Source organism: Ooceraea biroi, chromosome 9 (assembly GCF_003672135.1).
Source record: "Ooceraea biroi isolate clonal line C1 chromosome 9, Obir_v5.4, whole genome shotgun sequence".
Classification (NCBI taxonomy): domain Eukaryota; kingdom Metazoa; phylum Arthropoda; class Insecta; order Hymenoptera; family Formicidae; genus Ooceraea; species Ooceraea biroi.
In genome coordinates, this window is record NC_039514.1 from 253546 (window position 1) to 269202 (window position 15657).

Here is a 15657-nt window from a genome sequence, read left to right on the forward strand (position 1 = left end):
GCAATTCCTCTCTCACGTGGAGTAACAGCGCACTCGCGCGTGCATGAGCGATCGTCGAATTTACATGAAGCCGCGGAGCCGTAACCGAGAACACCGGGATACGTAATAATGTGCATGTACCTTTCGTACCCCGGATCCCTTGTGCGAACAAGCGCGATTCGCACTTCGCCTCGAAATTCCCGGGCGGACCGCGTTAAATAATAAAGCGCGCCGGACGTAATTGCAAGCCGTAACGCAATAAATAGCCGGCACGGCGGAGACGCGGATTACCGCGTGTAAGGCGAGCGATAGGACGCGCGCGAATAATTAGCCTCGCCGAGATCACGAATAAACGAAGCCTTCGCTACCGTTACGAATCCCGTGAAATGGATGTGGTACGCCGTAACTACTAGCCCGATAGAGATCTCTTTCTCTCTTTCTCTCTCTCTCTTTCGTTCTTCCCCGAGTGCGCGTGTGCGCTCGCAGAGAAAACGTGTCGGAGAAGGTTTATTGGAGAGGTATTTTCCCTCGGTAAATTCGGCTTTTTCGAGATATTAATCTTGAAGAATCAAGATGCTTCTTTTCGTCTCGGGAAATCTCGGGAACGGGAGAGAGATTTTATTTCTCTTTAAAGAAGAGCTTAACGACATGGTTGATGAGACGTGTTTGACTGGAAAAGTAATAGTGAAAGGATTAGAGAGGGATTTGTGCGATCGGTGCTTCGCTGTTCGGTTGAAGTAAAACTGAAATGTAACACTGTACACGGGAGGAACGTAAAACGACGGGCGGAGCGGTCTGTAACTCCGGGTCCCACGTGCGTTCACTCTCACACACCTTGACCTTCCTCAACCGGGAAGTCGACAGCACCCTCGGGGAGAGTGTGCATGCTCACGTAGAAGCGCATGTTTAAACGTGTCTATTACGGCGCGCCCCGAGATTGCCGGCTGTAACGCGAGTGCAATTCCGATGTAGTTCATTTCCAGACGACCACGAGAGAAACCATTACCTCGCGTAATTAAATAGTTAATTAGTTCTTCCCCCCAATTAGCGAGTATCCGACGGATATCTCGAACCTTGTTGTCGCTTCAAATAAGACTCGGCGAGCCATCCAAGCGCGATATCAAGTCTGTTTTGACGTTTATTTATTCATTTATCATTCACACGAGATAATTGATTAGAGAAAGAGAAAGCTTTTGAAAAGGCTTTTATGTCCTCTACTGTTGACACTAATTTTATTATACGTCTCAATACATTACCAAACGAAAGCTGATTCGCCGAGAGCGCGTCGTCTTCTCCGGGCTGAAGACGCACTTCCATCTTCTTCAGACGCGAATGCAGGTCCCTCGTGTGTAGGAAGAGAAAGAGCGAACTGGAGATCGCTATCAAGGCGATCAGCTCGATCGTTCTGCAAAGAAACAGATTACACGTTAGTAGATAGCCAAATCAATTCATCGATATACTATATTATATATTTATTATAGCACACACACTCATTTGTCATCAGCATTAAAATTTTTCTCGTCTTGCGGTGTTATCACAGTCATACGACGCACAATCTCTCGATTCGTAAGGGAAGGCAAATGAAGCCCCTTCGACGTAAAGTTGAATAACACGAGTCGATCGTCATCTAGGCTGGCAATCGGGGAATCAGGGCACGGCGAAGCCATCCGTCCCGTAATTGGTCATCCCCGTCTGAGAGATGTTTCTCTCGTGTGACCTGCTTCTCGAAGAAGCTCGGATGCTCGCCGACCGTGAAGCCCGACGATGACGGTCGCTTCGATTTCGCAGGCAGACGCGACAAGAACAAAGCAAAATTCCTCGTATTTTCTTGTTTTTTTACGCGATTATGATCTCCGAAGAAACGAAATAAGACATCTGCGTTCCCTTCAGGAGCATCCAGGAGCATTATTATTTCGCGGCGAGTATCTTCTCCTGACGTAATGCATTTCGCCGTAATTAATAGCGAGATTCAAGCGCGCTGCCTCGTTACGTTTTACTTCGCTCGCATCCTCACGCAGCTTACCTTTATATCTACGCACACGCGCGCGCGCGGATCCCTTATTAATATTAAAAGTACATGCGGTTTGTCCGGCCGCGCCGACGAGGGTTACTGACCTCCAATTTAAACGTTTAACTGAAGTCCGGTATTCCTCAAACGACGCCGTACAACTTGCAATTTTCCGAATGATATACGCGCGGTGACGTATCGGCTCGCGCGTACTTATACTCGCGGTCATTTAAAATGAATTTACTTTGAGCGTACTTCCGCCCGGATCGCGTGCATATCGCGCACACGTCGATTTCTTTTCAAACGGCACGCTGATCGACCGTTGTTTAACAGAGAGAAAATTTTGTGGTTTTGCCGCAGATTCGTCTTCTCATTAGTAAATCGACTTTCCAGACATTAGTCGCGCGACACGGTGACAATCGTCTCCGTTGGGATTCCTTCGGATGCAGCGCGCGGAGACGCTTTCATCGGCGACTCGTGTCGCCGGCACAATGGCAGCTTTGCATTCCCACGGTCTCGCAAGGTCAGGCCGCGATCCAGAAACGAGATATATCTTTATGGCGCTATAATTAAATCATACGTTCCTTCGTCATCTCGTAAGAAAAGTCGCTTTGATTGCTTCACACTTGTATTTCGTAGTTTCCTTCGCAATTCACACGTTCTTGATTACTTATCTAGGATCTCGCTTTGATTCCAGCGATTTGCATCACCGTCTGTACGCACGGGATCGTCAGCGCTTCGAATCCTTCATATCTGCATCTAAACACTTCTTTGTGGCTCACCGGCACCACTCATCTACGATCTCGCTTCGGTCCAGCGATTTATCGCGTTTGCCGGCACATATAAAGTCATTAACGTTGCAAATGCCTCATATTAGTATTTAATAAGTTTCTTTGTAGCTCATCGAGATACTCATCTACGATCTCGGGGTTGATTTCCAGCACTTTATCGCGCCCGCGGATCGCGATCTGCCGCCGTGCGAACCCTCCGCTTTTCCCGGCAGGATACGCAAGGACGTTCCTCGGCATTCCATCGCGGCTCTTCCGGGCTTATCGGCGAAACGTGAGCGGATCCACGAGGAGGGAAAAGCGAGAAACGAACGGTATCGTTCCTGGCGGACGCAGTGTCAACGACACTGCTGGTGAGAAGGAAACCGTAAGCTCTTAGGAACGCGTTTATATATACCGTAACGGGGTACATAAAGGGGCACCGTACATGCGCCTCACTCGCATAGATATAATGGCGAATGCGTATGTTGAAAGTCCCGATTGTCCCGCGCGATGCGGGCACACGTGTGTGCACTCGAATCGTAGAGTGTCCGCTCGTGTCGGGAATCCGCGCGAGTACACGCGCCGCTCGTTAAAGGGGTCTGCAGGTCACATCGCCTGATCTACGCTTGCGGCCCGATTCATTAAACCGCAGGAAACCCGGACTAGCTGATGAATCAGAACTGGCCTGACAATTTTCCGGTCCCGCGGAGAAAGCCATTACGGGGAAACAGAGAACAGTCTCCACGATTTTTATCTGTGCTTTCCCATCATTTTATATTGTATTCTTTTCATGTGGGATTGTATAATATTGTGATATTATTATTTTAGAAATGATTACATATCTACATCAGAATTTGCACGCTGTGTTATTGTAATTTGTACACGCTTTATATTCTAAAAAGATCTGTACTTATAAAACTGATAAGTAAAATAAAAAGCCAGTTGAGATGGAGTTATCTTGATTCAATAAAACAAGATTTTATCTACTTATGAAACTTCTTGAGAAACTTGATTTGTGTTCCTTTTAGTAGCAACTATAACTTATCATCATTGTGATTGCGATTGCAAATCCGCTACGGTTTTAATTTTTATTCGGCAGTCTAGCGCGTGAGAAAGCAGAAACAAGACAATCTTGTCGCACTCGGACGTTTTCAGGCGTGTGCAAGCCTCTCTCGCGGTATTGTACTGTTAATTCTATTAAAATCCTGAAATGCGCGCTGTTCTCTGCCAGTGCCTCGATTCCACGTCTCGATACGCGCGCGCACACGAAATATTTACGATTATGGGGGAGGCCGATTATCCCGCGCGATTTCTTTTTAATCTGTCGCGGTGGATCTCGTGGGGTAAATGCCTTGTGAACGCACAAGGCCGCGCGAGAAGAGGCTCAGTCCCGCTGAAAGTGCAATGCAACTTTTGATCGCGGTCGATGCACCGCCGACAATGGGGCTCGTTGCAATGCAACGATCACAATTGACTTTAACGAGCGCGTATATGATAAATTGTTGCGGCCACTAACGTGGCCGAAGTATATTCCAATGGTGCCGCGAATGCGTCGAGCGTGCTCCGCCGCGGATTCTCGGCACGTTCGCCAAGCGTAACAGAGATCAGATTCTCAAGCCGAGTCTAAAAACTTCCTCGGCGAATTTTCGTTTTTTTTTTCATCTCTTGGCTATTCGCGGTCTCGGGAACAGTTAAACTTCGAGGCTTCGAGCGCCAGTTATCCGCCGGCCGTTCTATTTACACGTTTTCAATTAAACTCTTCGTTTACGGGACGCGTTATCGCAATCCAGTTAGACGAGTTCTCTCCGTCGCGTTTGTTCGCAAACACGCATTGAATTTCCCGACCAGCTATGTGTCTCTCACATATATTGGTATTTATAATTAAGTTTCCTCTCGAATCCCGCGACGAGTAATTATTAATGCGATGTTGCTGTGGTTGCAGTAACATTATCACAATGCGATAATAACATTTACTCATTAACACTATCGCTACCGGCTGTTACAAACGCTTGTGGCGTGCACCATCATCGTCTGAAGATTCAAGTACAATTAAGCTGAACGTAACGTAAAGTTAACATTATCTAAAGAGATCCTTTATCTACTTATTATGTGGGCGCGTAAGGACCACTCATGCTTCGTACAAGTTGGCGAATTCTATCGAATTCTTGCTGATACAAGAAGAGATGTTTCTCCGTAATGGAAATACTCACGAATGGCAACGGCAATTCTTTATATGACTACTTAACGTATACATACATTACTGTAGTTGCTGATAATTGCGATGTAACCGCCGTAGCATGCTCGTCGGACGAGTGCCTTGATATCACCAAGTCGGAAGTTCGGTAGCAAATGGGATTCCGTGGGACGAGAGAGTGATCGGTAATGACGGTTCTACTATCGGAGGAAACTCTATGATCGGGGGCACTCTTATTCCACTTCGCGGCAATGACACCTGCTTCGCGGTAATCGCACAGGCTTTTGCTCGCCTCGTTTTACGCAACAAACCGTCTCTTATTTGCAGACGGTGGAGATTCATTATCGCGCAAATGCGCGCGGTTTTCTCGCTCGGCGCCGGGAAAATTCATCACGCGAGACGAGCCGCGGAAACGAGACAAATGGGCCCGCATTCTTGCAAACGTCACGCCGGCTCATCACTCACGCTGTATAGTAGAATTCGTAATTATGGGACGCATCGAACGGAGAGAGATTAATCGGGAAGGCGAGGCGATCGTGTATTATCACGTACACGTGATGACGCCCAGTCTGGACGGCAACTTTCCGTTTTATTTTCCTTCTTATAGAACCAAAAACTTATTGGACCTTAAATATTTATATAAAAAAAAGAAAGATAAAACAAATTATCTCGTCTCGATTGTTCGAGTGTCGATTGCTGAACGAAAATTCAAGAAAGAGAAGCTACAAGATGAGAATTAGTCTCACGCTTATCAGGATTTGGGTAAAGCATATTTCTGTCAACAAATACAAATCAAACAGAAAAATTTTTGAGGGGAGGAAAAGTTAAGCCTGTCTCACTCGTGATCGAGAACGATCGCAGATCTGATGGAAACGGTTTACCGTACTTTGCATTCGCATGCTTCACAATATAGATCGCCAGCCTCATGCGACTCGCGGCGTTAGGCCGCTCACGGGAGGTCAATCGCAGGAAAAAAAGGTACGGCCAGCCACCGTGCATTTACACAGGTCATAATGCACCGAGCAATCGTCTCGAATCACGCACGGCTCGCGTCATTCCCTGCGCGCAGATGATAAATCGATTCGTCGCGTGCGATTCAGCTGGTCCCGCGAGGAGCGTCGCGAGATAAAGTATGGTCATCCTCAACCGCGTCACTTCGACCCCGATCGTCGGAGACGCGATGTCTGGATGTCAGGATGACATCCTCCGCGTAGAATCGTCAAAAACAAAACTCTCGTTCCCATTTGCATTCACGGGGGTTTGCAAACCGAGAAATTTTACGCAATCGTTCTCCGTCATGTCGATAGAGAACGAATCAATCTTCCGCGATTGATAAGGGAACTCTCTCGACTGAGCGTCTCCAGAGTGCTTTTCAGTGTCGTCGATTCTCTACGACTTTTACGACTATTTAGGCGACGTGTAGCGCGACTCGTACGGTATTCGAGTGGCTCTAACGTCGCCGTTAATCGCCCTGTTCCTGTGAGTGCTTACCTCTTGGGAACGGGCACTCGCCTCTGTCGCCACATGTTCTCTTTCAGCATCCTGTCGCACCTGACCCTTCTCGGGTCTCGATCGAGCCTTGATCGGACCTTGGTCCGCTACCCTCTGCGGGATTCTTCTCGACGACGATCAGACAATCGGTCCCAGTGAGCGCGCGCCCGGTCACGTGCGATCCATGGAGGGATGATGATGATGATGATCACGAGGACCGCATTGTCACCGGCCGCTCGCGTCTTTCGGCGGAATCGCGGCTACCAAACTGCGGTGACCTTGGTCACTCATAAAGTCCGTTCGTCGGATCACTCAATCGGACGGTCACCAAGATTATCCGCGCGTTATCAGTTTTATCAGTCCCAATTCCCAGACTGCCGATGTCCGGCTACAAATATCATCCTCCGAATTTTTTTCAGAAATTTCCTTCTCGCGAACGAGTGATCCCATCGACCGTCGACGAGTCAATAAGCCGATCGACCCCCTGTGGTGCGTGGGCCTTACAAGAGCGCGATCTCACCGCGATCGGGTCGCGGGTCGCACGTGGCTGCGGGTGGCGTGGATGTGCGCGTGCGGCGGCCGTTTCCGCGGAATTTCTCAGTCATCGATCATCAGTCTGTCGATCACTCTGGGTTCTCCGCATTCACGAAATCGGATACGCGCGCGCGCGTCCGGATCTCCACACACCGATCGGTCCGCTGGCCGACACGCGACTGCCGCGCTTTTCCTTGCTTCGACTCGTACTCGTTTCGACTCCCGGTGAGGAGGACGCGAAACGACTGACGGGGACGACACGCGATACGCTCTATTCCGCGTCCGCTCCGTTACTCGGTGGCACGTAATGCCGCGCAGCCGATTCTACTCCACATTCGCCACCCCCCACCCCCTCCGTTGGGGACCCACGGCCCGAGAGAGCGGGCCCCCGCTCTTCGGCGAGCGCGTCTCGCGACCGCGCCGCCGAGCGAAGAAGCGACCCGTTTGTTTTCGGGGCCGAATTCGGGTGACCGAATTTTTAACCCCGATCCGCGCAGCTGTTTTATTACCGATACCTTACTAGACCGCGTAACGTAATATGTCTACCTCTCTGTTCCTCTTCTCTCTAAAAGGCTCACGCAAAATTTGAGTTTCATGCAAATATACATGTTTTTTCGACATCTGTTTTGTGCATAATTGAGGACTGCATAAAATATGAGGAAGATAAGAATTGACTCTAGAAAGCAATTTTAATTTAAATTTTGAACTAAGCAAACTTGCTTATGCAGTATGATAATAAGTTGATTTTGACTTTGAAAATTGAAATGATTTGCTTAAATTAAACGAATGGGATAAATTTCGTGTATGAAAAAGTTTGGAAAGAATTCTTAAGTGAGACGTCGACCTTGCAACAATGTAAGAGCCTTTTGATCTCGCGCAACGTAAATTATGACAGAAAAATGTAAACGAAGAAATGTTACTCAAAAACAGATATGTCAATTTCTGTTTTTCTACGAAGTTTTGGAAGAAAGAAGGTTACACGTATGCAAGGTACAGCTGATTTACACAACTAAAAAATTAAAAAAATTTAAACATTAAGCGATATCTTAAAGAGCAATTTAAATTTAAATTTTACGCATAGCCTTAAGCATCAATTTCGTTCGTCAATACGAGGGTTAAATTTTCATCTGGAGAACTATATCATTAAAGATCCATTACTTTTCTTCCGCAGTGGCTCATCGAGTATCAATCACGGTAGACGTCAGCCACTGATAGTTGATGCTTATTAACGCGTCACGTAACAACGGAGAAATAATTATCGACGATAGTTCAAGGCGGAAGAAAGTCAATGCAGTTGCTTGCGGTTGAATTAGCCGCAACAATTTCGAGTGAGACGACAGAATGAAATTTTCAGCCGCGGCACACGCGGCATCCAGCGCAGCTTAGCCGCACTTAATAAGACACGCGTTCTTATGAGCGATATCAATGATTTAGTGCTCGCTGCAGCATTCATTGGGCAGCCAACGATCGGCTAGAAATCCGCATGAAAGTAGCAGGATCGCGCTGCATTTCAGTAAGACCGATGATTTAACGACCGCGAAAGACGCTAACGTATGCCTCGAGTCGCGGTAATGGTCGATAAATAAATAATTCGACAGAGAGAGAAGCTCATTTTCCCGCAGAGGAAATTACATGGAATCCCTTCGGGAGCATTACGGGTTAATCCGAGATTTCACGCGCGCGGAGGCGCTCGAGCGGAATTTCATATTCATGCGCGATCGGTACGATCGGATCAGAGTCGATTGGATCATATCGGGATTGCGAAGGGGCACCATAGAACAATGCACCGTTCCGTTCTCCGAGGGCTGATGCCGCTCGCGCGTCCGCGCAACGCACAATGCAAGGCCGGCGCATTCGCGTGTACGATATTAGATTGAATTGTACGTCGTTGCGTACGATTCAATTAGATGTTACGACCCGGCGCCTCATAAATAATTATTCGACCGATAATTGCATTCGCCAGGGAACGTCCTGTACATACATACACGTACATGCACACACGCGCGCGACTTCCTATCTCGCTGTTATCAGATACTGGAATAACGAAGCGTGAATGAGGCAATTAATTCACCACATTCCGATACGATCAACATTTATCGCGCTTTTTATCGTCTTTTTGTGTTCTTCTCGAAGCTTTCATTGTTGCTCAGTTAGAAACTTGATTACGCAATGCATCTTCGCGTGTTGCATCTCAAAAGAATTGGTACGAAGAAGATTCACGTTTGAAACCGTCTTTCAAAATGAAGCTGAGGAGGTTTGTGTGTTACAAATTTAATCATCGTGCCCTGAAACCTACCATGTATCCTGTCACATATTATGAGCGCGAGATTGAGAAGCGGCTAGTTATTTAACAGAATCGTACCGGAATGATTATTATCTCCGGTCCAGGAATTCTTTCCCCCATCTCCGTGTATCTTCTCATCCACCGTATTATTCTATGTTAATTTCAATAGAAAATTACGGGGCAACCTTTATATTTTTTAGCTAATTTATCCAGCCTGACGCGGAGCTTAACATAAATTTGCATGCGGCTAATTAGCGCCCGGCGCAATTTACGCGAGGATATCTTTATGTTTCGCGATCCGTGGAATTAGAATATGGTCTTTAATTCCCGGAATAAAGCGGTAATAACAAATCTCGTCGCAATTCCGTGCTGGACATGCTCGGTGTCTAATACTGGTGTTGAGAGATCCTCTCTTTTTACGTCCGCGTTTCTAAACACTATTATTAGCTGCTCAGTATGTAAATAGAAATGATTTGCAACAGCTACGACGAATCTTGGCAGATCATGCGTGAGCGAACATCAGGTGAGATATTGCGAGAAACATTGAAACTATTACATGAAGCGCGCGTATGCTAAAATTTTATAAATAAAAATAAACACAAACATATTACCTAATCTGATAAAAGTCGCGTACGTAACGTGCAATCCCTTTGGAATTCTTTTCACAATTGTAGGAAACTTTCTCCGCTATTATGATGTTAAATTATATTATCATATATTTATTATTTAGATATATGCATGAGTTCAGTTTTCTTTCTCGAAAATTTTTATTTTTTACAATATAATATTTATATAATATTTTGTATAATGTATAAAACACACAGTTAGATCATCATATCGTATGACGTTTCGAAGACTTTAAAGTCATTTTAAAACCTCAAAAGAGAAAATATATACCAATTTTATATAACTTTCCTGGAGCGAAAAAGAAACCCATGCATAATGCTTTTATTTTATATATATATATATATATATTTATATTAACGACATATATTTTTTTGGAAACGTATCCTGTTTATTTAAAGAGCCTGGTTATCCAAGAAAAGCATCGCGCTCGCTTAGCATGTGCGACTTTAGCTATCGTCTCGCGAGATATTGTCTCAACCTTCGACACCGTCGACGGGGCGTGTGCGCGCGTGTGCAATAAACTTAATTAACCGAACGCACGTGAGCCGTATCTCGGGCGGCTCGTTTTTTTTGCGGGCGGAACCCGTGGGAGTAGCAGCGAGTGCCCGTACCCTTCTGCGTGTACTGCTTGTAATAACCATGATCCGACCCAGCGAGTACTCAGTGGTTCTCAACGGAGGATCAGGAACTTGAAGGGTTTCCGGAAGTGCGACGACCTCCCGAGGCGCCTCCGACTGCGCGAAGAGGACGAGCCTTCGCAAATGGATCCTTGGCCCGTCTCTCATAGTCACGAACATCACATATTAGCCGCACGAACTCGGCGCTAGTTCGGTCAAGTGGGCAAAAATTATCTGTTAAGTTTAAGTGCTTATCTTCTCTCTGTACAATGTATCTCTGATATTAAGTTGTCAATTCATTCTCTTTCTAGAGACTCTTTCTAGCGACTCCACCTCCAACCTTTTCATTATTTTTGACCATCTTTCAGGAAGTTTTATTACCTTCTTCCAGAATTTCCAGGATAAAGAACTGTTCGCGATGATTTGAAAACCAATTGGATTTATGTTTCCAGTATTTTATTGTTCTTCACGGAAATCGTATCGAAATGATTGCTCGTTGAGTGCGGCGTTTGCCAAGACCGCGCCCGTCGCCGTGCCGGCTCGTCGGATCGTTATTATATCGTCTTTGACGTAATTAGACCGATCCCAGGGTGTTCTGGCTTGGTTGTACGATTTATCGGGTCTTTTGTCAGTTACGCTTCGCCGATCGGTCGTGCTTCATCGGATCTTCAAGCCGTCTCCCGGATCCGGCGTGTACCGGCCACATTATCGCATCCTAATGCTAGCGGAAGCGCTCGCCGGCATTATGATCATCGTTGTTCGCGTTATCCGCGGTATATTCGCAACGGGAACACGAGCAACCGAATCAGAGCGAATTCCATCCGATGTAAAACTAGAATTGTAAGAAAAAAGATTGAACTTCGCACACTGGACAAGAACTTCATGTAAACCTTTCGTTCGATGTGCTTGACATTCCATATTAAATTGCTCAAATGAGACTGCTCAAATCTGACCGGCGAGCGAGGAGGGTCTCCCATATCGTCGTGATCGAATCGGAGTCTTCAGGTAACGGCGCCCCCATAACTCTCGAGCAAAAAGCACCATCGAATGACGATGATTCTTGAAAGAGACAAAAAAAACACGTTTAACAGATGGTTCACAGGAAAAGAAGAGAAGAAAGAAAGAAGAAAAGATGGACGTTAAAGTGTGCGCTAACAGTGTGCGGCAAAGCGGACTCCCAAATGAAAACTGGTTCCTCGTGCAAAACGACGTGGATCGACGCGTGACGAAGTGATTTAATTCGGGGAAGGCCACGAAGTGGCTCGTGCCACTTATTCTTCCCCGCTGTCGAACGGCGAGCACCGCGTAATCGAACGTCGGCGGAAGATCGCCGACGGTTTCGCAAGACTCGGTAAAGATCACAAAGGTGAGGCCGATCGAGGTAAGACAGGGCAAGACACGGCTCGACTTCCGAGGACACGAGGTCACCTACCGAGAACGCCGAACACGTTCGCCTCTCTTACGTATGCGCGCGCGGGAATCTAGGAATCCGTGCGCGTATTCGAGATTCGACGGGACTATAAAGACCAACAAGACCTGTTTTCGTGATTACCTCGTCCTGCGATCTCGCATCGTCGCGTCGCGCCAAGCCGCGTTGCCCGCCAGGAATAGAAACGACGAACGCGAGGTAGTCTTTGTCCGTCCGCGCGTCAAGCCGGCAGGGATCTTCGGGCGTCCAACTTCCGTTGGCTTTCTCGCGGCTTGGCCGATTGATCGGTAAGTGAAACATGTTCTTGCACGCGGCTGTTCTGTGGCACACGGTGCGATCCGCGTTAGCCCAGGCCTCCACGACGCTGGCCAACCGCAAAGAGAATAACGGAAATCGATGTACGAGAGCTTCTTTCAGCGGAGCCCGGTCCGCCAAGTCCATCAAGTCAACGGACGCGAGCTCGCGTCTGAAACGGACGTGAAACGCGATTTCATGCTCGGAATAATCTTTAGCCACGACCTCACGCTCGAAACGGGCCCTACCGAGTGTGGGCATGTTTCTGTTCTCCTTCTTGCTTTCTGTTCCTTTGCACGTTGCGAAGAACGTTGCACTTGAGCCCGATAAGATTTCTAATATTCTCGAGATTGTTATAGCTACGTAATAGCAATGCGATAATGAGAATCGTTTACCGATGCTGTTGTAATGCGCGCGTTCGAGGAAACTATTGCGAAATATCACGGTTTGTTATATAATTAGTCTGAGACTTCAAGTGACACAACAGGTTTTCTATGACTACTAATGTAAGTTTTGGGAAATAGCCTGCATCGTCGTTTATCGGAATTCTTCCAACTATACCGACATGAGAACCGGCTATCACGACGATCGTATAATGTACTCACACATGAATCGTTAACGTTATACAAACGCAATTTATACCTCATTAATAAATATTTATTATCAGAAATAAAATGAATAATAGAAATTCAAATTCGAACTAAACGAGTTTATTACGAGTCTATGGATTTTATCTTAGAATTTTATTTAATTTAGGATAAATACCTTGTTCTTTTCACACGGCTCGCACTATTACGATGTCGTACTACGAAATTATAACGACACAGTTTGCATTTCGTACCAAAACAAATCGTCGGTATTTTCAGGAGATCTCGCGATGCTGCTCTTCGTCGTGTGCCTCCTGCCTCTAGTGGCGAGTCTGCCGCTCGATGGAGTCGCGGACAAATACATTCTGGACATCGACAACGGCACCTTGAAGAATGTCAGATTCGCCGGTGATTCCGTTGGGGAACTGAATCTATCGAATGCGGGCATCCGTGAGCTGGACAAGAACGCCTTCGACAACGTGCTCAGCGTGGAGTCGCTCGTGCTGTCCGACAACTCGCTCACCTCGCTGCCGGACTTTGCATTCTCGAATCTGACGGGGCTGAAGAGCCTGTCACTCGCCAACAATCAGATATCGAGGGTGCGGAACCTGTTCATCGGTCTAGAGAATCTGGAGCGATTCAACATATCCGGCAATCCTATCCATCATTTCTTCAGAGGCGATCTGTTCGGTCTGACCAAGTCCACCCGGATCTTCACCGACGCGAATATCCTGTGGAGCATCAGCACGGGTGCGTTCGCCAATTCCTTGCTCAAGAATGCTGAACAGGTGACGCAACACGCGGCGCCATACGAGAATCAAGAGGTTGCCAAGAAGAAGCAAGAGAAAAATGAAGAGACAGTCATGAACGACGGGAACGAAGAGAGGACTCGCGAAACTGTCGACACTACGCAGAAAACTCACGCGAAGCTCTGCATGTCCAACGGTATCGTGACGTCATTGGCGAACTTGCAGGAGAACGAGGAGCTCGTTGACGGATGCGTGCAAGTCAACATTCGGCAATCGACCAAAACGGTGGATCTGCACCAGCGTGAAATCCGAGGTTTTCAATCAGGCTGGTATCAGTTGACACTGTCAGATGTTGCGTCGCTGGATTTGTCGAACAACGAAATCGCCGAGATCTCGGAAGAGATATTAAACGATCTACCGGAGAATGTGAAGTTGGTGATACTCACGGAAAACAAGATCCGTAGGATCCCCAGCCAAGTGATCAGGAAGGTACATCCGTTTGAGCTCATACTCAACAACAATCCGATTGAGGTGATCGAGGAGAACGCGTTTGCCGACACGAAACTGACCGAGCTGTACCTCAATTCTAGTCAGCTGGACAATCTGGACTTCATCGCCAGCCTGCCGGACACTCTGACGGTGCTCGTCGTGACGAAAACCCGCGTAAGCACCATTCCCAACGGCGCGTTTGCCAAGTTCGACAAATTGCTCTATCTGGAGCTAACGAATAATCACATCGAGGTCTTGCAAAACGGCGTCTTCCGGGGCTTAAAATCGCTGGATACACTAACGTTGACGGAGAACGGTCTCACGACGATCGAGCCGGCCGCTTTCGATGATCTGCCGGCACTTCGTGTACTCAATCTACAAAACAATTCCATCCACGATCTGCGTAACGTCACCTTCGCCGGCTTGACGGCTCTGCAGGAGCTGGTGCTCTCCCATAACAAGATCGCACGACCTACGTTCACTGATCTGCCCGACAGCCTGGACAATCTGAATCTTATGTACAACGAGATCGAGGTCCTCGAGCGGGGCGATTTCGTCCGGGCACCCACGTCCACCTTGTTCCTGGAGAATAATAAAATCTCCCGCATATCACGCGGCGCATTCGACTTGCCCACCCTGAAACGTCTGCACTTGGTTAACAACAGTTTGACCACCATTGACGGCGACAGCTACGAAGGCTTGGGCCAGCTGAGGAATCTCTGGCTCTCGGCAAACCAGATATCCGAGATCACTAAGGGCGCCTGCAAGAATCTGGGTTCCCTTTACGTTCTGGACATATCCAGAAATCCGTTTGAGAAACTGGAGAACGGTGCCCTTCACGGTCTCAACACCGACTTCGGTAGTAGTCTGTACGTCTACGAGAATAATCTCAAGGAGATCCAAGGCGGCGTCTTCGACGATGTTTGAATCCTGGATCCTTTGTTTACAAGGCTTTTGCATGTATATAATTGATAAATGAGAGTCCTTGGGAAAACGTTGAAAATTGCCGCTTTCCAATATTTCTAGAGGATATAATCTTGCTAAGATTAATATGAGACGATATAAGATGTAACATACGAGATAAGATAAGTTGTGTAAGATACACTATCTAAACAAATCTAAATTATTACGTGAGATTATAATTGAGAACATGAAAAGGATGCGTTAAGTAATCTGTTCTGATGCAAGTATTCAGTACTCGTCCCCGATTGAATAAAATCGCTTAATACGTACGTCCATATTTCATATGGATATATGCATATTCTTACATATTAATGCATATCCACGCCTTAACGTGTATTTACTGCTATTACTTAAATTAGTCATCTGTAAGAATCGTGCACGTGCGTGCATGTGAAACGAAATAAATATTTATCTCGAATATACGAATATGCATTTTTCATTTCACTTAATGTCGTTAAAAATAAAAGAATATCATAAAATTGCCATTGAAACGTTATTGGATTTTTGCGATGCCCATACTTGGATCCTTTAAGATGCGAATTCGCTGAATTAATTTTGGAAAGGATTCCCGACTCTTTACGATCTTCAGTCGGAGTGAAAGCTTATTAAGTATTTTGACACCAGCATAATTTTTCGGCCAAA

General features: G+C 46.7%; 2 protein-coding genes across 3 annotated transcripts in view; one reads left to right on the plus strand and one right to left on the minus strand.

Annotated features, from left to right (window-relative positions):
• Positions 1–7240, minus strand: part of LOC105276110 (heparan sulfate 2-O-sulfotransferase pipe) — a 25077-nt gene extending 17837 nt beyond the window's left edge. Inside the window, exons 1-2 of one of the 2 annotated variants that reach the window (XM_011333466.3) lie at positions 6443–7240; positions 1236–1384 (exon numbers count right to left, since the gene is read on the minus strand). In XM_011333466.3, coding sequence (XP_011331768.1) covers positions 1236–1384; positions 6443–6492 — 199 coding nt within the window. In that variant the 5' untranslated portion in view covers positions 6493–7240. The remainder of the gene's footprint in view (positions 1–1235; positions 1385–6442) is intronic. The other variant, XM_011333464.3, reaches the window with a different exon arrangement.
• Positions 7241–12116: 4876 nt separating this feature from the next.
• On the plus strand, positions 12117–15437 carry LOC105276112 (insulin-like growth factor-binding protein complex acid labile subunit). The gene is made up of 2 exons (XM_011333469.3): positions 12117–12220; positions 13094–15437. Exon 2 carries the CDS (start codon positions 13105–13107, stop codon positions 14977–14979), a length of 1875 nt encoding a protein of 624 aa, XP_011331771.1. The 5' UTR covers positions 12117–12220; positions 13094–13104; the 3' UTR covers positions 14980–15437.
• Positions 15438–15657: the final 220 nt, after the last annotated feature.

Bases quoted from the DNA above. Each gene is read 5' to 3' on its own strand.
- LOC105276112 (XM_011333469.3), top strand. From the start codon at position 13,105: ATGCTGCTCTTCGTCGTGTGCCTCCTGCCTCTAGTGGCGAGTCTGCCG.